Below are 21,139 nucleotides of genomic sequence, written 5' to 3' on the forward strand. Positions count from 1 at the left end.
CCCCATAGTAGCTATTTGAACTAGACTTTCACCTTGGTCAGAATTGGCTCCCAAAAGGTGCCCGACAGGCAGGACCCACACTCCTTGGTAGCTAGGGAGACAGTATGCACGCCCCACTGACTGGATGTCTCCATCTGGCCAGACTCATCCCTGCATTCGAGCTGTGTTATCTCCACCTCACCTCACCCACCCTTGTATTTGGGCTCTTTTATCACGGACTGGTGGACCACATTTTACTGGTTTCCCAGACTTGCTTCTAAGTAAGTTCCTCTGGTTGGGGGAAGGGCAGGATCAGTTTAAGTTTTACTGCATAAACGACAAAATCCCTGTTTAACGGAGATGAAATCACTCTGGCTAAATAGGCTCTTACTTTCCTCCCTTTTCTTTGCATATTAGTCAAATCCTTGACTTGTCAGCCAGGTCTATGTCCTCTTTTAATGGCTGCCAGACTGTTTTTAATGACTCCAGTATGATTTACCCAAAAACAGCATTCCTCTCCTAGGGCTATGCAGAGACCCTTTTTTCTAGAAATAGTATTTCAAGCCCTCCTCTATTTTGCAATTGTCTATATATCCCACCTATATTTGAACAATAGGAGCAACAATGAACTCAATGAACTCATTGTTTTTTGAGTCTTAGCTTTAGTCCATGATCTGTTGGGTCCATTGGCAGTGGCATCCATCCTGGGGTACATCCTCGTCCTCGGCTCATTTGACAAGACCCATGTGAATCCAGGCCCTGATGCCTTCTACTTTTCTTGCCATGGCCGTGGTCAGGATGACAGTAAATGGTCCCATCCAGTGAAGCTCCAAGTTTCCCACTCAGTGGCAGCATATCCAAACCAAGTCTCCGAGTTGGTAAGGGTGTGTTTCCACTTCTTTCTCTGTCTCAGTGTGGGCAGTTTGGAATACTTTTACATCTCTGTAAATTACAGACAACTTAAGGAAAAGTTTCCCTAGTCTGGAAGAACAAACATTACAGAACGAGTAATTGTTTAAAATAAGACAAAACATTAAGAGACACATTACAATCTTTCAGTTCATCTAGCCCCATGCAACTAATTCTGGTTTAGTCTGAATGCAACTCTTACTTCTGGAAATTCTTACCCATTTCAGTTCCAGGATTTCAACATATCAAAGACCTGAATTTGTCCTGAAAGTCTCCCATATGAATTTCCTTTAAGGCGGAATTCATTTTACAAGAGAATTAAAACAATTAAAAATGACAAAAACTCAGAATAGATATGGTTAAATATCAACTGATGACCCTATCAAAACATTAAAACTTTAGGAAGTGTATAGAACCTCTAGAGTAGTTACAGCATTTACCTAATATAACCCAAGGTTTATCATTGGTTTAGCAGTACTTCCTGAGTAACTTAGCATATCAAGGAAAAGTCATATGAGTCAAAGAGATATCATTTACAATTCTGGGCAGGCAAACAGAAAACCATTTACAATCTTCTGAGAAACATCTCATCTCTAGTGAAGACTAAACATTAACCAATTGTGAACTGTTACAACAGAAATCTTAGAAGGCAAATTTATGAATCAGTTAAGCCCAAAACATGTTTACCAACAGATTTCAAAAGCACAAACCTGGTTCAAGCAACCAGCACTCTAGCATTTTATCCCATTTGGTTAAGACCTAGATGTCCAACAAATTTAATTCCATTTGTCAGCCAAGCAAAACTTTAACGTTTCAGGTTACCAAAGACTCTGAAAGCTCCTTTAACAATTAACCATTAAAACTTTGAGACAGACAATTAACCATTAGTTTTAGTCATCTCTTTGCTGACAGATGTCAACAAATGACACAAGCTTATTTGACCCTCAATAAACTTTGATTGAAGTTTCACATTTACTGCTGTTAACTCAAAAGACATGTTCATCCTAATTAAACCAACAAACTTAACTTAGTTCAAATACTGATTTACATTCCACCTGGGCCCACTCCACTTTGAATGTTTACCTGAGACATGGTGGGAAGGTCTGGAGTGGGGGGTGTTAGGTCTAGGGGGTGCTCTTCTTGCTCCTTGAGAGTGAAGAGGGAAGGAGTCGTGGTGCAGGAAACACCGAGAATGGTCTAGAGGCCAGTTATGCAGGCCGCAGCCAAGTTGGGGCAGAAACAGAAGGGGGAGACAGAAGAACAAAGTGCCACCAGAAGGCAGAGAAAGGGTTACCAGGTTGAGAGCTCATCAGCTCCAACAGAGGAGCAGACGCCATGCTTTCCCACCAGCAAGGGGGAGGGGCTAGGCAGTCCACATCGGGCCAGAGAAGGCAAGAAATTTCCCCAAAACAAAGAGAGTTTTGGCAGCTGCTTGGGAATATTCCTTAAAGTCTCTGTCTCGAGTTAGACTAACCACAGTTGTCTCCAGTTATAGCCATTAACCAAGAAATAAGTAAGGGAGAAGCCCCACATCTATTTGGAGGAATGGAGAGATGAAAGTCAGAGTCCCCCTACTCTGCTTACCCCATTTCTTCAAACACAACAGACAACAAAAAGACAAGACAGAGACAACCGCAGACCCTGCGGCCCTTACCCAGAACCTCCTGCTGGTGGGGATTTTCTTGGTCCCCTACAAACATTCGACAGTGGGGATTTTCTTGGTCCCCTATAAATATAACAAGCAACACAACAGACAGCAAAAAGACAAGACAGACAACCGCAGACCCAACAGCCGGTGGGGATTTTCTTGGTCCCCTGCCAAAACCCACTGGTGGGGATTTTCTCAGTCTCCCGACCACCTAGGGGGACTCGAACCCCCTGGCGATCTACCGGAGGAGGGATGGGGCATCCCCGCATCCACTCCAGCCCTAGGGAGCAATGCTGCATCCAACTTCTCTCCAGTGGGCTATACCCTGGAGCTCTGCAACCACACAGACAGACTGGATCTCACAGAATAAAATCTTGAGATCGTACCTCTGATGCTGGCTCAGTCTGGTCGTTTGATCCCGGATGAGCCCCCAAATGTTAGGGTCCGTGATCAAAGGAGTGAGACTGATACAAAGTGAAGGTCAAGCAAAGCTTTATTTCCCACCAAGCATGGAGAATCAAACCAACCGGTTGGGGCCGCCTCTTACAGAGAGGGCGACCCCTCCCATCCTCACAGACTAACTTTTATTTTATTTTATTTTAAAATGTATTTATTTATTTGACAGGCAGAGATCACAAGCAGGCAGAGAGGCAGGCAGAGAGAGAGAGGGGGAAGCAGGCTCCCTGCCGAGCAGAGAGCCCGATGGGGGACTCGATCCCAGGACGATGGGATCATTACCTGAGCCAAAGGCACAGGCTTTAACCCACTGAGCCACCCAGGCACCCCACAGACTAACTTTTATAGAGCAAAGGCCATGTAGTTGAGCCTGGCCACACACAGGTGGCCAATGAGATTGTAACACACAGAGAAAGTCAACGAGACGTATTGTGATGATCGTTTGAAATAATAAAAATATCAAATCATTATGTTGTGTACCTGAAGCTAATACAGTACTATATGTCAATTATATTTTAATTCAAAAAATTAAAAGGAGTGTTTCTTGGGTTAGCCGTGTGATAGACTTTTCCCAAGACCTATTGGTGTTCTTAGACAAAGGAATGTTGTTAATTTGGCATTGCTGTCGATAAAAAAAAAAAATACGTTATTTGGAATATTGCTGATAACAACATATTCAGTGCTTTTACTGAGAGAAAAGATAATTTTTACGACATAAATGTGTAATACTTGAAATTCCACATCTTTAGCGTCCTGCAAATATTGTCAACCTAAAACAGATCATCCAGGATCTTGTAATAATAATCAGTACTGTTGACTTTGTTTTGCTAACTTTTATTTGTGTAAAAACATATTTCTCAGCTCTGTATGAGGATGGTAGACTCCTCAGGGCAGAGAGATCTTATTGGGCAAACAGTCTCCATAAGGCATGGGGCTGTGGTTGTGCTCTGACCCGGGTCTCACCCAACCGATAGGCGCAAACCCACCATCCAGAAGGGAGGTGATTGGGCCCAGAGGGAACCTGACCACAACCTGCAGGGCGCTGCCCTTCTGGCCTTAGGGACCCCAGGCGTCCCCACGTGACCGCATCTCCCCGCCCCCCAACAGGATCCAGACGCTGCTCCCATTGGCTGAGCACAAGGGGGCGTCTGTCGGTCAAACTGGGTACAGCAGATGCGCCTGGGGCTCAGGCCAGGGTAGGAGGGAGAATGGGCCCCACATCCCACCCGAGGTCGTGGGCCCTGCTTTGTTACAGGAAGCCCAACTCTGAGTAACGCCGCCTGTTTTGGTATCATCTCCACCTTTACTTTTTTTTTTTTTTTGGTAGATTTTTGTTTATTTGTCAGAGACAGTGAGAGAGGGAACACAAGCAGGGGTAGTGGGAGACGGAGAAGCAGACATCCCGCTGAGCAGGGAGCCGGATGGGGGGCTCCGGGCTGATCCCAGGACCCTGAGATCATGACCTGAGCCAAAGGCAGAAGCTTAACCGACTGAGCCAGCCAGGCGCCCCATCCGCCTTTCCTTTTGAATCGGCTTTCCTAAGCAATTCATTAATCCGGCCGCGTCCCATCCCACAAGCAGAGATGATCCCCGTCTCTGCCTTCAGAAACGACATTCTCCAGTTTGTACCGAGAAACAGTGACTTTTGCTCAGACCAAAGTATTCCTTTTCTCCAGAGACCGCAAGTAAAAACCTTAAAAAGAAAAAATTCCTTTATCTCACAGGATTGGACTGAAAAGGAAAGGTAAACACAAGACTCGTCTTCCATGTCCATATCCTTGCCCCAGGGCAGTGGTTCTCAAACTTCAACAGTCTGGAGTGGGGCCCAAGACTTCATTTTCACAAGTTCCCACATGCGGCTGGTCTATACTGTGACATGAGGTACATGTGTGTGGATGTGAAGTAGGTCTAACTTTGTAAGGAATGGCTGAATATTTGCACCTCTGTGCATTCCCACCAGCAGTGGATAACACCCCCAGTTGCTCCACTTCCTTGTCAACACTTAGCATTGGCTGGTCTTTCAGTCTGAGCCATTTAACAGATATGTGATCTGATCTCACTGTGGTTTTCATTCACATTTCCCTAATGACTAATGTTGTGAGCTGTATGTTTTCTTTGACAAAGTGTCTCTTCAAATCTTTAGCTCATGTTTTCAATTGGAATTTTTTTTCACAAATGTTGAGGGTTCTTTGTATATTTGGGATACAGATCCTTTGTGAGTTACATGATTTGCCAATATTTGCCAGTATCTCCCAGTGTGTAGTGTCTCCTTTCATTTTCTTGACAGCATCTTTTGAAGAACAGATTTCACTTTGAGGGGCTCCAATTTGTCAATATTTTCTTTAATACTTGCGGTGTTGAATCTAAGAAATCTGTACCTAACCCAAAGTCACAAAGATTTTCTCGTTTTTTTTTTGTTTCTTGACTTAAATAATTTAGGACTTCCATTTAGACTGATGATTCATTTTGAGTTAATTTTTGTAGATAGTGCAAAATATGAATTGAAGTTCATTTTTAAATGTAAATTTCCAGTTATTCAAAAGACTGATTTCTCCACTGAATTGCGTATGCATCTTTGTTAGAAATAAACTGACCCCAGAATTGTGGATCTCTTTCTTTACTCTGTTCTGTTCCATTGATCTATTTCTCTGTCTTGACATCAATACATTTTGATTACAGTAGCTTTATACTAAGTGTTAAAGTCAGGTAGTGTAAACTTTGTTCTTCATTTTCAGTTTTTAGCCATTCTAACTACTTTGAATTTCTATAGGAATTTTAGAATTGACTTGCCAATTTCAACAAAAGAGCCTGCTGAGATTTGGTTGGGATTGTGTTCTATGTACATATGAATGGGGGGAGAATTGACATCTGAACGGTATTGAATACTGTTCATACATATGTATGACATCTCCATTCATTAATCTTTAATTTCTCTCAGTAACATGTTATATTTTTGTGTTCATATCTTACACATCTTCTCTTGTATATATTTCTAAGTGTTTCATATTTTGAAGCTATTGTAAGTGGTGCCATTTTCATTTAACTTCCATTTTTTTCATTAGTATATAGCAAAAGAATAGATTTTCATGTATTGCTCTTGTATCCTGTGACCTTGCTTAAATCACTTACAGCTCTAGTAGCTTTTTTTGTCCATTTCATTGGATCTTCAACACATACAATCACGTCATCTATAAATGAAGAGCTTTTCCTTCTTTCCTTCCAATCTGGATTCCTTTTGGCTCAATTCCTTGGGGGAGGTTGGGCTTGATTCTTATACTCACAGGGTTTTAATTTGAACAGGTGACTGAGTGTTGACACAGAGCAGGTAATAACAGTGAAAGAAGGTTTTTAGAACTCACATTTCCTGCAGAGAATGAAAATGCCATGCCACAGAGGGCGACCTGGGGAAGCACTAGAGGAGGTAGAAGCAAGACCACGGAAAACACACAGACCATAGCCTTTAGTTTGTTTTCCCCTGGCAAGATAAGCAAGGAAGGGGAAACAGCTTAGGATTGGCTAGTTTGACTAATTCTCGTGGGCTTTGGGCTACAAGTACTACCTCAAGTTCTCTGGCACCTGGCACAGGATTGAGTCAGGGCAGAGGAAATAGTGACTTGGTGTGTGAGAGTTAGATAAAGGAGGTGGTTTAGAGGATGGGCCCTGGATTATTTAGTTAGCATAGGAACTAGAAATGCCCTAGGAATGCCCTTTGCTTTAAGAACAGGCTAGCCCTAGGAGGGGCCATCTCTCCCCAGTCAGCAAGGACTCATGTGTCAGAGCATCAAGAGTGCAGATAAGTTTTTTTTTTAATTAATAAATTGACTTGGATGAATGAATGCCAAGTACATAATTACAAAATCTAGAAAACACAGAACACTTTTGCCTCTTTGTCTTGCCTTACTGCAAGACAGTAAGGGCTACAACCTCCATCACAATAAATGGAGGTAGTGAGACCAGGCATATTTGTCTTATTCCTGGTCTGGGGGGGGGGGAAGCAGGAGCAGGGTGAGGTACCCTGGAGTAAGAAGGGACTGCGGTAGTGATAGATGTGGCCAGTGAGGAGGGGAGAACAGAAACTTGGGAGAATTGGGGAGAAGCTCTGAGGTGATATTTTCAAAATGTGGCCCACCACTCATAGCCTTTGCGCTCTCTCTCTCTCTCTCTCTCTCTCTCTCTCTCCGCTTCTGACCCCTCCCATATGATCACCCTCTGGGCTGAAAAGCTATATTTAGGATCGGCCTATCTATGAATCAGAACTCCAGGCCCTCCTCCTGCTCTCAGAAACCCCCTCCATGAGTAGAGCCACTACTCAAGGCTGATGACTGGTCCCTCTCATTGCTTCCACTGCCAGAGGAGGAGGCCACTTCCTGTGATGAAATCATGCTCTTCCACCATCACCGTCTACGCAGTAAGCCAATGCCAACCTCATCGTGGGGAGGGAGGGAGCAGAGCCTCCTAGAACCTGCCCAGTGAGTCAGCAAAGGTCCCAACCCAACGCTCTCACCCACAACTGCCACCAGGCACAAGCTGGCAGTGTGCTCCTTTGCAGGTGGTCCAGAGACTGTCACCAGGGTGACTCTGTTGCTCTGGGCCTAATATCCCTCCTAGTCAAGGAAAGCTTTGGATGAGTCAGGACTCTCCCAGCTCTGGAGGGAATCACCTGAGGAGCATTAGAAAACTATAGCCTCCAGAGAGTCACCCTCCAGAACTCTGCTCTCAGGAGCTGAGGCCCAGAGGTTTTGTGGGACAACCAGACAGAAGCATCCAGAAGGAGCAGAATGCTCTGTGGACTCAGCAAGTCTAGAGTATCGGTCATGGGCCTCCTACCTTAGACTCATAAAACCTAGGGCAGGTCTCCTCTGAGCCTTGGTCTCCTCACCTAGAGTAGAGAACAGAAGGACCTACAGATATGGTCTTGCATCCTGGGGGGTCAAGGAATGGCCTCCAGAAGGCCCACCCAGCCTCTTAACCAAAGGGAGGGTGTGAGATTGCCCAAAAGGATCTGATCAGGGCAGGGAAGGGGTCTGGTAGGCCTGGGTTCTGCACAGGACAGCAGGGGAGGGGCTGAAGGGGAACCAAGGCCAGGAAGGACAGGGACCGAGAGCAAGTGGGTGTTCCTGGTGCTGGGGCTGGAGGTCGAGGGCATCTCAACACCAGTGGTTCCCTCCTCCTTCTCTCTTCTCAGAGACTCCTGGCTGCCTGTCCTCTCGCTGGCAGACCTGGAGCTGAATCTGCTCACGCCCCTTCCCTGCCAGGAACAGTTAAGACGGACTCCTAAGGAGATGTAGAGGTGCTGGCAGTGGCCAGGAGCGGAGGCAGAAGAGGAGAGGCCACACATGGCCAAGGTCAGAAACATGGCCCTTTGCAGGAAGATAGAGGCAGGGGCCTCATGGCTCTCTGTGCTCTGACCACAAGGAAGCACTTTTGCAATATAAGAAAAGAAGAAACCAGATTGATAAAGAAAGTGCTGGTCACTCTGGAGACGGGTGAGTTTGGGGAAGGCTCGCACCCTCCCTTGCTCTTCTGAAGGGGCCTGATCCTCACTCTCTGGGTGTCTCCTGACTCCCCAAGGAGGCACCTCCTAGGGCCTCCCTCTGGCTTTGACAGAGCTGCTGAAATCTCCTCCCCAGGGAGGAGAGTGAGACAATGGGTCTGTTCCTGCTGCTGTCTCTGCTGCTGCTGCCGTCACGTCTGCAGGCCGGTGAGTGTCCGGGACACCCCGGCTCTGTTCCGAGGCCCAATGAGTCCCCAGCAAGGGCTGTGGCTGGGCAGCTGGACAGGGGGTCTGCTGGGGGAACTGCCAGGCCTCCCAGCCCCAGCAAGTGACGGGCTGGTCCCATAGTGCTGGTCAGCCCCAACCCTTCACCCTCCTCCCTACCCCATGCCGGGCGAGGGGAACACCCAGGCCAGGGAGCCAATCCTACCATCTGTCCCACTACTGCCTGTCGGGGAGGGTGTCAGAAGGGCTGGGCTTATTGTCTTCATCTCTCCCCGTGGCTTCAAGTCTCTCCTCTCCCCGCTCCTGCAGGTAGATCAGCAAAGTGTGATACAACTAACTACGGAATCAACCAACCAGACCGCCTCTCAGCCCCCGAGGGTGGCTCCGTCCGCATCCCTTTCTCCTTCTATCACGACTTGGAGTTAGCCCCGGATCCCAGAGTGAGTGTAGCCTTGACACGGACACACTTCCATGGGCCGGTCATCTACAACAGTACTCAGCCTTTCATCCATAAGGACTACAGGAACCGGATCTCCCTTGAATTGCCAAAGGGTCAAAGGTCGGGCTCCCTGCAGATATGGAACCTGCAGGAGAAGGATGGGAATTTGTACTTTTACCGGATCCAAGTGGAAACATTAAGATGTGGCACGAAGGTGTGGCAGGCCCTCAACGGCACCAAAGTCACCATCACCCCCGGTGAGTCCAGCTGCCCCGGCAGCCACCACGCTCGCCCTGAGGCTCCTAAAGGCCATGGCGCCGCGTCCCCCAGGCCTGGCCCAGGCCCCCCTCTTCCTGGGCGCCCTTCACTCAAACTCCTCTCCCACACCACCTCCTCCCCAGCCCTCTGCCGACTTGACTCTTTCTCCGCCATGTCCCCAGGCCCGGGCTGCCCTCCCGCCACCCCCTCACGGCTCCCCCCAGACCCAGCCCCACGCCCCCAGCCTCAGCACCTTCTGGGCTGCCCAGTTTCCCTCCCTTCCTGCCCTAAGCGGGGGCTCCAGCTCCTCCCTGCCCTGCCCCCATCCATCCAGGATGTGGGCCGCCTTCCCTTTGTCATGCGTCCACGTGCGCAGCCCCAGCCAGCCCCAGTCTTGCGTCTCCCCAGAGCCATGGGCCCAGCCCAGCGCACCCAGCAGATGCCCAGAGATGACCCACCCGAGAGCCCGGTCCCCTGGTGACGCCCCATGCCCTGTTTTCCCGATCCCCCACTTCCTCCTGCTCTGCTCCTCAGAACCCAGACCGCAGTGCTCCCCGCCCAGCCCCATCCCTCCTCTCCTTCCCCATCTCCCCCTTCCCCTGCCTCCGTCCTCCTTACCCTCCTTGCTCCCCCATCCCTGGTCCCCGCCTCTGCCTGTCCTGTCCCCGCTGTCCCCTCTGATCTCGCCCCTCCGTGCTGGCCTTTGAGAGGCACAAGTACAGCCGCTCCCGCTCAGTGTGCCCTGTGGGATGAACAGCTTCATATGTGTCACCGTAGTTAACCTGCCCCATGGCCCTACAGTAACAGCAGGTACTGCTGTCGTCTTCCTGCTACAGATAGGGACACTGAGGCTCAAACAGCCTAAGGACCTTCCCAAAGCCACCATCTTAGTGCAGGTGGGACTTGAACCCAGCTTAACCCCGGAGCCTCCACTTGAACAGTAACTGCTCAGCCTCACCAGCTGACCTGAGGCTATCATTGCCTTGACCTATTGTTCATGAATAATGGGATCCTCTACATTACTAGATCCTCCATGTAACTCAGCAGCCCGTGGGAACTTGAACCTGGGTTTATCCCCACAGCAGTGGGGAGGGCATCTCCCCCAGGAGCAGGCACTGGGGGGTGCGCTGTCTGTAGACTTCCTTAAAAATGAAAAACCGTAGGTTTGCTTTTAACAGCTACTCGCGCTAGCAGTTCTGATGAAGTTCTAGAACCTAGGTGAGGTTCGGTGGGCTGAGGTCCGGAGCCGATGACCAAGAAAGAATTCTTGAGACATCTTTGGTGCAAAATGGTGGCTTATTAAAGCATGGGGACAGGACCCGTGGGCAGGAAGAGCTGCTGCCCCGGGGTTGTGAGGGGTGGCAGGTTCTGTACCCTGTGGTTGGGGGAAGGGGAGGGGAAGGGGGGTTTCAACGGAGTTTTTTCATGCTAAAGAGGGCCTACAAGGTGCCAGGATGTCAGAGGCCTACCGGAGGCCTTGCCCTTGCAGCTTGATCAATGTTGTCTTTAGACCAGCCATTAACATTAAGACAGTTGGGAGACTTTTTGGTGGGATGTCACAGTCCTGCTAGCTACCGTCTTTGTTAGTGAGATTTAGGACATTTGTAAGCCAAGGGAGACTCCTGTCTAGCAGGATTGTGAGCTCTGCAAGTTGACTATTTGCTTATTGTTCAGGGCAGTCAGGGCTGCCTGAGGGATGCTACACATAGGACTGAGGGGGAGCCGATGGAGGGGGGGGGTACAAGGCGCCAGCTTTTGCTTTGTCTTCAGCCAGCCTCGTGCTCCCTCATCAGTTCCAAACTATACATCACTGCTCCTGGCCGGAAGGACACTGTCTGTGTCCCCAGCCCTGGTAACCACTGCCCCACAGGACCACTGCGCTGGTTTTAGAGCAAACAGAAAATGGCTCACGACTGAATTAGGCCAGACAGCCTTGGGTTTATATTTCGGGCACTTCCTGCATCTTCCCTTAAGTGGCCATTTTGGGGAGATTTGGGCTCTTCTCAGACCCTCCTCCTCTTCCTTCCTTAATTCTCCTAACTCTTCTCATTTCTCAGTTTCAGTCACATTCGCTATGAGTTTTTCATCAATAAATTAATTTTTTCAGTTAGTACAATTAATTGGATATTCATGCTCATAATTTTTTAAAATACATGGAAGTAATAAAAAGAGAAGTCTTTACCTAAGTGAACTATCACCACACAAAAACATCCCCCTAAGGGAAATTGGCAGCAAATAGAACTGAGAAGTCTGTGCTTGGCTTAACCATGCTTTTTACATACAGATGTTTTCTTTTTGTATCCAAATCTCACTGTATTCTCCTCTGTAAATTCCTTTTTATGTCTTAGGCCAAAATCCGGTATTCCACTAGAAGCTGAAAATACTTTATATTCTTCTGATTTTTGTATGCTTTCTTTTGGCAGGAAAACTCACTGATCTAGTGAGGATTTCTTTTGCTATATGGTGTGAGCTCAAGAACTACATTGATCTTCATAGCGAGAAACAAATCAATCGTCCCAGCTAGATTTATAGAATCTTTTTTTCTCTTCTCCGTTGACTCATAGGCCTGGCCTTTTTGTAGGAGAGCACCCACTTCTGATCTGTCAACCCCATTTCCCTGTCTTTTCTCTTGTCGCTACCAACACGGTTCTAGGGATTGTAACTTGTCACAGTTCAGTGGCTGGTAAGTCTATGTCCATCAGAACCACGTTACTTCCCTAAAAACCTCACTATTGTTTTGGTCTATTGTGTCACATGAATATTAGAATAAGCTCACCAAGTTCTGAAGAAAACACTTAGAGGTATTTTTAAAACCAGACTTGCATTAAACCTACAAGGCAATTGACAGAAGCGGAAATCAGTGTGAGTCCAATCCTCCGACCAGAATGGCCGCTATTTTATATCCCTCGGGAACCTCAGCAGTGTTCTTCCACGGACCATGTAAACATCTCACAAGACGCTTTCCTCTAAATCCTCTATTTTTTTTTTAACTAATATGCAACATTATTTTTTGAATGTTCATTTTCTATATTTTTCACTAGAAAACATTACATAAATTCAGGCCAAATGCTGGGTGATATGCATGTTTACCTTTCCTTCCTACCAAACTCTACTAAAATGACAGCAAAGGGAATTTTTTTTTAATTTTTATTTTTTAATAGACATATAATGTATTATTAGCCCCAAGGGTACAGGTCTGTGAATGGCCAGGTTTACATACTTCAAAGCACTCACCATAGCAGATACCCTCCCGAATGTCCATAACCCTACCACCCTCTCTCTACCCCCCTTCCCCCAGCCCCCCTCATTTTGTTTTGAGAAGAGTCTCTTATGGTTTGTCTCCCTCCCTATCCCATCTTTTTTCATTTATTCTTTTCCAACCCCCCAAGCTCCCACGTTGCATCTCCACATCTTCATATCAGGGAGATCACATGATAATTGTCTTTCTCCGATTGACTTATTTCGCTAAGCATGATACCTCTAGTTCCATCCACGATGTCGCAATGGCAAGATTTCATTTCTTTTGATGGCTGCATAGTATTCCGTTGTACATATATACGACCTTTTCTTTATCCATTCATCTGTTGATGGACATCTAGGTTCTTTCCGTAGTTTGGCTATCATGGACATTGCTGCTATAAACATTCGGGCGCACATACCCCTTTGGATCACTACGCTTGTATCTTTAGGGTGAATACGCAGTAGTGCAACTGCTGGGTCGTAGGGTAGCTCTATTTTCAACTTTTGGAGGAAACTCCGTGCTGTTTTCCAGAGTGGCTGCACCAGCTTGCATTCCCACCAACAGTGTAGGAGGGTTCCCCTTTCTCCACATGCTCGCCAGCATCTGTCATTTCCTGACTTGTTAATTTTAGCCATTCTGACTGGTGTGAGGCGGTATCTCATTGTGGTTTTGATTTGTATTTCCCTGATGCCGAGGGACGTGGAGCACTTTTTCATGGGTCTGTTGGCCATCTGGATGTCTTCTTTGCAGAAATGTCTGTTCAAGTCGTCTGTCCATTTCTTGATTGCATTATTTGTTTTTTGGGTGTTGAGTTTGCTAAGCTCTTTATAGATTTTGGGATACTAGCCCTTTATTGGATAGGTCATTTGCAAATGTCTTCTCCCATTCTGTCAGTTGTCTTCTGGTTTTGTTAACTGTTTCCTTTGTTGTGCAAAAGCTTTTGATCTGGATGAAGTCCCAATAGTTCATTTGTGCCCTTGCTTCCCTTGCCTCTGGCAATGTTCCTAGGAAGAAGTTGCTGCCCCTGAGGTCAAGGAGGTTGCTGCCCGTGTTCTCCTCAAGTGTTTTGATGGATTTCTTTCTCACATAGAGGTCCTTCGTCCATTTTGAGTCTATTTTCGTGTGTGGTGTAAGGAAATGGTCCAATTTCATTTTTCTGCATCTGGCTGTCCAATTTTCCCAACACCATTTGTTGAAGAGGCTCATTCTTTCCTGCTTTGTCGAAGATTAGTTGAGCGTCCATTTCTGGGCTCTCTATTCTGTTCCATTGGTCTACGTGTCTGTTTTTGTGCCAGTACCATACTGTCTTGATGATGACAGCTTTGGAATAGAGCTTGAAGTCTGGGATTGTGATGTCACCAACTTTGGCTTTCTTTTTCAATATTCCTTTGGCTATTCGAGGTCTTTTCTGATTCCCTATAAATTTTAGGATTCTTTGTTCCATTTCTTTGAAAAAATTGGAAGGGATTTTGATAGGGATTGCATTGAATGTGTGGATTGTGCTAGGTATCATAGACATTTTCACAGTGTTTGTTCTTCCAACCCATGAGCATGGAACATTTTTCCATTTCTTTGTGTCTTCCTCGGTTTCTTTCATGAGTACTTATAGTTCTCTGAGTACAGATTCTTTGCCTCTTTGGTTAGGTTTATTCCTAGGTATCTTGTGGTTTGGGGTGCAGTTGTAAATGGGATTGACTCCTTAGTTTCTCTTTCTTCTGTCTTGTTCGTGTAAAGAAATGCAACTGATTTCTGTGCATTGATTTTATATCCTGACACTTTACTAAATTGCTGTACAAATTCGAGCAGATTTGGAGTGGAGTCTTTTGGGTTTTCCACATATTGTATCATGTCATCTGCAAAGAGTGACCTCTTTTAGCAAAGAGGATTTTTAAAAAGTTTGATCTTTTCTAGCAAAGGGAATTTTAAGACAAAATGCCCAAGGACAAAAAAAATATGCGAGTCATGTGGTCAAAATCAGTATTTGGGAAGCTAGAAACACATAGCCTAATTACCTGGCCTAGGAGACCAGGGGAGCTTAGCCCTAAACCAGCAGTGGGGAGACCCGGAAGAAAGGCACTTTTTTTTTTTTTTAAAGATTTTATTTATTTATCAGAGAGAGAGAGGGGGAGAGAGTGAGCACAGGCAGACAGAATGGCAGGCAGAGGCAGAGGGAGAAGCAGGCTCCCTGCGGAGCAAGGAGCCCGATGTGGGACTCGATCCCAGGACGCTGGGATCATGACCTGAGCCGAAGGCAGCTGCTTAACCAACTGAGCCACCCAGGCGTCCCAGAAAGGCACTTTTTTAACTACAAAATCCCCTGACGGTTCAGCAAGGATGGCCCCGGAACGCCTGACAGTGGGAGTGCAAGAGCGTCAGAAAGCTGGAGGATTGGGCCAGAATCTATTTAAGAAGCAGGGAAACCTCTGGGTCCCCTACCCACCCAGCAGACTGGAGATTTGCTTTCCAGAAAGGATGGACCAGAGGGACTTTGGGGGCACTACCCCAGGCATACTGGGGGCAAGGGATCAGTCCTTAAAACTGGAGATCTGGTGAACTGATGAGACCCTAAACACCCAGCCCCCTTAGATGCCTCCCAGTTCTCAGGCAACCCAGCTGGTGTCCCCCATCCCATGAGGGGCAAGAAATCAGGAGATTCTTCTCTGGGAAATCTCTCTTATGGAAACCCCAAAGGATCCAGAAATCCTAACAGATCCTACAGCCCAGTAGCTGACAAGCACTTTCTCCCAGCCCAGTAGCAGATAAGTACTTTCTCCCAGGCTCTAGTCAGCGTGGCTTCTGTACATTGGCCTCCAAGGGGACAGGGACATGGGGTCTTGGCCTCTCTGGGAATCTCCCAGCCCTGAGGATTACCTCTGCTGTGCCTGAGGCTAGAGTTTAGGGATCCCTATTTGTTGGCGATGAAATGAGGTTCTGAGGTCACACCACTGATGGGAGGTACAATCAGCATCTATGCTGGGTGATGTGGATTCATTACCTGCTCCCTGTGTGAGAGCTTCAGAGAGTGGTCCCCACCCCCAGTGTTCCCCAAAGTAGGGAACAAGATATGATGGTTTCACCCAGAAACCTCCAGTCCTCCAGGGGAGAATCTGCTAAATTCTCATGTCTTTTCAGCTCTCGAGATGACCACCACGGCCCCCACGACCGATGCCCCCATGATCACTGCCCCCAGCAGTGGTGCCTTGGAAGGCAATTGGAGCTCAGCACCTTCAATGGGTGTAGGACCTATGGTCATAGTTACACTGGCTGACATTGTGCTCAAAATTGCAATTTTGGGACTGATACTCTACCTCAGATGGAAGAGGAGCAAAGGTAAGTTGTTCAGGGCCATGGTCCCACCAAACTTCCCTACTGAGTGTTTCTCAGAACCACCTGCATCAGAATAACCCCAGGTCATTCTACTTTGAAAAATGCAGCTCCCTGCTGGGCTTGAGGTCTGGGCTTCGGAATTTGCATTTTTAGTATTTTTAATTTTATGTTTTTAATAGGACTTATTTATTTTTTTTAAAGATTTTATTTATTGATTTGACAGAGATCACCACTAGGCAGAGCAGCAGGCAGAGAGAGAGGGGGAAGCAGGCTCCCCGCTCAGCCAAGAGCCCAATTCCAGGCTCCATCCCAGGACCCCAGGATCATAACCCCAGCTGAAGGCAGAGGCCTTGAACCACTGAGCCACCCAGGTGCCCTGGAATCTGCATTTTTAAAGTCAGGTGTTTTTGTGCGCGTGACCAAGTTTGAGAACCAGTGCTCCACGCCCTGGAGCAGGGTGACTGGAGATAACAAATGGAAATAAAGCATAAGTCCTGCTTTCCAGGAGCTCAGAGCTGGAGGCAGGAGAGCTCTTTGCCTCACTTGCAAAGAGCTGTGTAGGTCTGGAGAAAGGAGGGGAATCAAGGTGGACTTCCCATAGGAAGTGACCCTGTACAATGTGAGGGTGGTGAAAAGGTCACTATCCATACAGGGGCAGGAAGTCAATGAAGAAACTGTAGGTAGCTCAGTGCTGTGGAGGAGGCTGGCAATGGGAGAAGAGAACCTTGTAAATGACTCGCAAGAGCCTCTGATCCCAGAGGCAACGTGAAGCAGGGTAGTGGCCACCTCAGCTCTGCCTTCCGGATCCATCAGTCTGTGCTGGAGGGGCCAGAGGCGGTGCCAGTCTAATGCAGTGGCAGTGGGTGGAGGGAAAGAGCCAGATCCTGGAACAGTTTAAGAAGGAAAACAGTTTTTAAAAAAGAGAGAGAAAGAAAAAAGGAAGGAAAACCAGTAAGACTGAGGGACTGGGCTGGCGTAGAGGTGAGGGAGTGGGAAGAACTCGGGTGAAAGAGTCCTGGGGAAACCACCAAGCAAATTAGAGAACACGGAGGTCAAGACCATGTTTGGGGGAGGACGATGGTTCCTTAGTCTGGGGTATGTTGGAGAGGTGCCTGTGTGGCCTCCTCGGAGAGATGTCCCTGAGCAGTGTGGGTGTCCGCATCTATAGCTCAAGAGGACAGGGCTAGAGGCGTTCATCATTTACACCCCACCAGCCTCCAGTATTGATCTAAAATTCCTCTGAAGAAAACTTCCAGCGAGAGGAGGTGAGCTGCGGGAGATACTAAAGCACAGAGTGAGGAGCACAGAGTCCGGACGGCTGCAGTCAGGTCCTGGCTGCGGAAACGCCGGTGCAATGGTACCATTACTCTCTGCCCCAGCTCACCCGTCGGTGAAACGAGAAGAGTAATTACACTCCCCCCGGGGTTGTCATGACAATCACATGTAACGCATCGCGACTAGATCCCGGCACAGAATAAGGACCATATGAGCATTAGCACCTGCAATTTTAAGCTGTAATGATTGAAATGATTCGATCCAGTCCTATGGAAACACAGATAAACCAGTATCCGAAAAGCGAAAAGCCCCAAAATAGGCAGGATGAAACAGATCAAAATATATTCAGAATTTAATAAGTTAATCAGCAGCATTTCTAATCAATGGGGAAGGATGAGAGTCATTCAGTACATGGTGCTGGAATGAGTGAGCGGCCATCTGGGGAAAATAATATTAAATCATAACTCACACCAAAATAACTTCCACCGAGATCAACCAAAGAGTTAAATGAGGGGAAAAATAACCCCAGTACTCGAGGAGAACACGTGAGACCATCTCATGTCCATGCAGTGCAGATGGCCTCCCTAAGTATGACGTAAAACCTAAAAGCCATGAAGAAAAATGTTGACAAACTCAACATATACAAATTGCTCTTCGTTCTGCAGAGGAAAAGTCACAATGGCTGCCTCTAGAGTGAGGCTGAGGGTCGGAGAGGAAGAGCTGTGACAGTCACTGAGGGAACAGAAGATGGTATTTCAGGATTCCACCCAGATGAGAAGCCAGAGCTCTGTAAAAGCATCACTGTGCATGATCATGTCTCCCCCATGCAGGTGTAGAAACTTCTAGAAAATGTTGGTTAGAAGTTATGTTCCCCTGCTGGCACCACAGAAGAAAAGTACCAGGGCTTACCTAAGACAGAGTTCCTTGTTTCCCCTCACAGAAAAGGATGAGAAGGCGGATGGCAGAGGCTGCTGTCCTCGGGCACTCAGGCTTCTAGCTTCCTGCTCACTGTCCTAGCTACTGGCTTCTGTCCTGAAGGTTGCCTCGTGATCCAAGATGGCTGCTTGGAGTCCAGCCATCATTTCTGAATCCAGGCAGGAAACAGGAGGAAGGAAGAAAGGACAAAAAGACCATGCTGCGGCTGTTTGTCCTTTACTCAGTCTTCCTGAAAATCGTATCCACAACTTCCCCTTGAATCATATTGGCGAGGATGCAGTCATATTCCCCACATCTGTCAGTAGGGGAGCACGCTGCCACCCCAAATAAAACCAAGGTTCTGTAACTGAGTAGAAAGAAATAAATGGAAATTGGGTAAGCAAAGAGCGTCCGCTGTCATAGGCCTCATCTGGAATTAGAGATGTGTCAGCTAAGTGTGGCCTAAGGACAGGGGAACAGGACAGGTCAAGGAGCTCGTGAGAGGGGGAATGCAGAGGAGAGGGTCAGCAGGGAGCTTGGACAGCCGGAAAGAAAGTGGATTATTAAGGGACAAAGTTCACGGGGTCAAAGCGCAGGCATAGCCAGCAGGATGATAACAGGAGAAAGCTGGAAGGAAAGAAAGTTGTAGCAGAAAAATGATGCTGGCGTTTAATATTGCAGAGTTCTCAGTCCCAGGGATTAAAAAAAAAAAAAGGGTATGGTGGGACAGAGGGTCTTGGAGTAGGAGTCCCCTGTGTCCAGAGGGATGTCTCCGAGGATGGTGGGACCTCCTAGATGGTGTTGGGTGGTGGAGGGCATGTCTGTGATGCAGGGGCCAATTCTTGGGAAACGCCTCAGAGAGACTCTGGATGATGAGGAAGGAAGAGGCTGGTGGGGAGACTGGAGGGGTTCAGGGGCGGAGGGGGGAGAGGAACGGGCCGCAGCTCAGACCCGGGTCCCAGCCATGAGGCTCACAAGGCAGGAGAGAAACAGCTGCCCCTCCCCGTCCACGGTCTCACCCCCTTCTTCCTTCTCGCCAGGATGAAGCCCAGGACGACAACCCCAGCCTCTATGCCTCCCTCACCTTACCCAGCTCCTCGCCACCTACAGCACCTCCCCGCCTCCATCCCAAGGAGGTCCCGCAGGAGGAGACCCTATATTCTCTCGTAAAGGCCTGACGAGTGGGACTGGAGGATGATGCCTTAGACTGAGCTGCCCAGCGGGTCACAGCCTCTGATAATGACCCCGGCCAGACGGGCAGACTCAGAAGCCAGTGGGTGTGGAAGGCCTCCAAGGACCACAGAGAGACAGAGCCATCTGCTCCACCCCCTCTCCACCTTCCCAGCCCTTGCCCAGGAGATTGAAAAGGCTGGTGGAATTTGCCCGAAGGCATCTAAGGAGAAAACTGATGGCTCCTTCCATTTCTGTCTTCTCCTTCTCACCACGAATGAATTATAATAAAAGGTCACACCCCAGATCCCTCCCCCAGTACTGGAGTTGGGTGACTGCCTCGGGGCGGGACACAATAAACCCAGACCCTGGTAGCCAGCCCAGAAGCCAGGGGCTGCCCCTCCTCTGCCCATTCCCCTTCCCCTCCGATCAGAACGAGCACGCACTTGCCCAGTGCACCACCTCGTTTAGGCGCCTCCAACATGCTGTGCCCGGACTGGATGCGCTCACCCGAACCGTGAACAGGACCACAGGGGTTAGCGCTTTTCTCCAGGCCACGCGCCTAGTAAGTGGCTGAGCCGCGGTCTGAACCCAGACCTGCCCTCCCCGACGACGGCCTTCTCCCAGGACTCAGGTGTCCCGGCCTTCCCCGATCCCTCAGACTGTGCCAGCCTCCCACAGACACAGGGACGTGCCCTGGGAGCGGAGGGGAGGGAGGGAAGCAGAAGGGAAGCCCGGGGTTAGAGACCAGCTGCGGAGAGCGGGAACCTGCTTTATTAACACGGGAACTGCACAGCTAGGACTTCGGCCAGTTGACCTGTAGCCTGTAGCCCCTGACCAAGCCCCACACTCAGCAGCTTCTCAGGGACCCTCTGAGGGCCGCCCCCTGCTGCCGGCACGGAAGGGGCGAGAGAGCCGCAGGGAGCCAGGTGCACACAGCTATTCCTCGAAGAAGGCCAAGGTGAAGTCCCCGGCGGCATCTCCACCCCACGGCTTCTCCAGCTGCTCTGGCTCTGTCCCAACATCTTCCAGGAACTGCTCCAGGTCCAGGTCACTGGAGGCGTCACCGTCAGGGAGTTCACTTCCAGCCTCCTGAGGCCGGGGTTCCTTGGCTTCCAGCCCTTCTTCCCCCCTCCCCTCCCCCACCCCCACCATGGGACCCACAAAAGGGATGTGCTGATGGGGTCGGGCCCTTGGGCATCATTCTAGCTTCTTTGTCCTCAGACAAGCTGGTTGCTTGCTTTGGGGAACTTCTTGTTTTTAGCCCGATTATTTTTTTCTCCCTCCTATAGCTTTGACCCATCGACTCTCATCCTACCCTGGGATCCCTGCCCCAAAGCCCCCTGGCAAGACACCTGGAGCTTCCCGTAGGAGGACGGGATCGGGGAGGACTTTGAGTGGTGCCCCTGTGTTTGCAGAGCAGACAGGATACTGGAGCTTCTCCAGAGGCTGGGCAGGGTCAGACACTGATGTTCTGGGCAAGGAGTCAGAGCTGGGCCACAGGGAACAGATGCCCAGAGAAGTCAGGAAATGAGCAGTGTTTGTCACATGGTGGTAGAGACAAAACACCAAGTTCTGGAGCATTCAGAGAAACATTTTTCTCAGTTTCTGCTCTCAAGGGACACAGTGGGGAGAGGACGTTACACAAAAACATGACCAACGCCAGCGTATCTACTGCTACGTGGATAATGCAGGGAATAGGTTACAAGTGATACGCCCGAGTTTTCGCGTCCATAGACCACCAAGGAGCCAACACCGATATCATCACAGGAGGGTTTATTTGACAAGCTTAAGTTTGGGCCC

At 48.6% G+C, this 21,139-nt stretch overlaps 1 protein-coding gene across 3 annotated transcripts; it reads left to right on the top strand.

Annotated features, from left to right (window-relative positions):
- Positions 1-7,548: 7,548 nt before the first annotated feature.
- On the top strand, positions 7,549-19,654 carry LOC101678183 (paired immunoglobulin-like type 2 receptor beta). 3 transcript variants are annotated; one of them, XM_045075052.1, is made up of 4 exons: positions 7,549-8,478; positions 9,021-9,407; positions 15,782-15,979; positions 18,192-18,574. In XM_045075052.1, exons 1-4 carry the CDS (start codon positions 8,382-8,384, stop codon positions 18,266-18,268), a joined length of 759 nt encoding a protein of 252 aa, XP_044930987.1. In that variant the 5' UTR covers positions 7,549-8,381; the 3' UTR covers positions 18,269-18,574. The 3 variants fall into 3 exon arrangements, with proteins under 3 accessions (XP_044930987.1, XP_044930988.1, XP_044930989.1); XM_045075053.1 differs by having other exon boundaries at positions 7,899-8,693; XM_045075054.1 differs by lacking the exon at positions 18,192-18,574 and adding an exon at positions 19,207-19,654 and having other exon boundaries at positions 7,946-8,478.
- Positions 19,655-21,139: the final 1,485 nt, after the last annotated feature.

The sequence above is a fragment of the Mustela putorius genome, unplaced genomic scaffold (assembly GCF_011764305.1).
Source record: "Mustela putorius furo isolate JIRA1106 unplaced genomic scaffold, ASM1176430v1.1 tig00000139_pilon_pilon_pilon, whole genome shotgun sequence".
In the NCBI taxonomy this organism is placed as follows: Eukaryota; Metazoa; Chordata; class Mammalia; order Carnivora; family Mustelidae; genus Mustela; species Mustela putorius.

What these genes read in the sequence shown, in the direction of transcription:
- LOC101678183 (XM_045075052.1), top strand. Translation starts at nt 8,382, where the DNA reads ATGGCTCTCTGTGCTCTGACCACAAGGAAGCACTTTTGCAATATAAGA. An exon ending in CAAAGTCACCATCACCCCCG is followed by an intron (nt 9,408 to 15,781) that starts GTGAGTCCAGCT and finishes ATGTCTTTTCAG; the next exon opens with CTCTCGAGATGACCACCACG. An exon ending in CAGATGGAAGAGGAGCAAAG is followed by an intron (nt 15,980 to 18,191) that starts GTAAGTTGTTCA and finishes TTCCCCTCACAG; the next exon opens with AAAAGGATGAGAAGGCGGAT.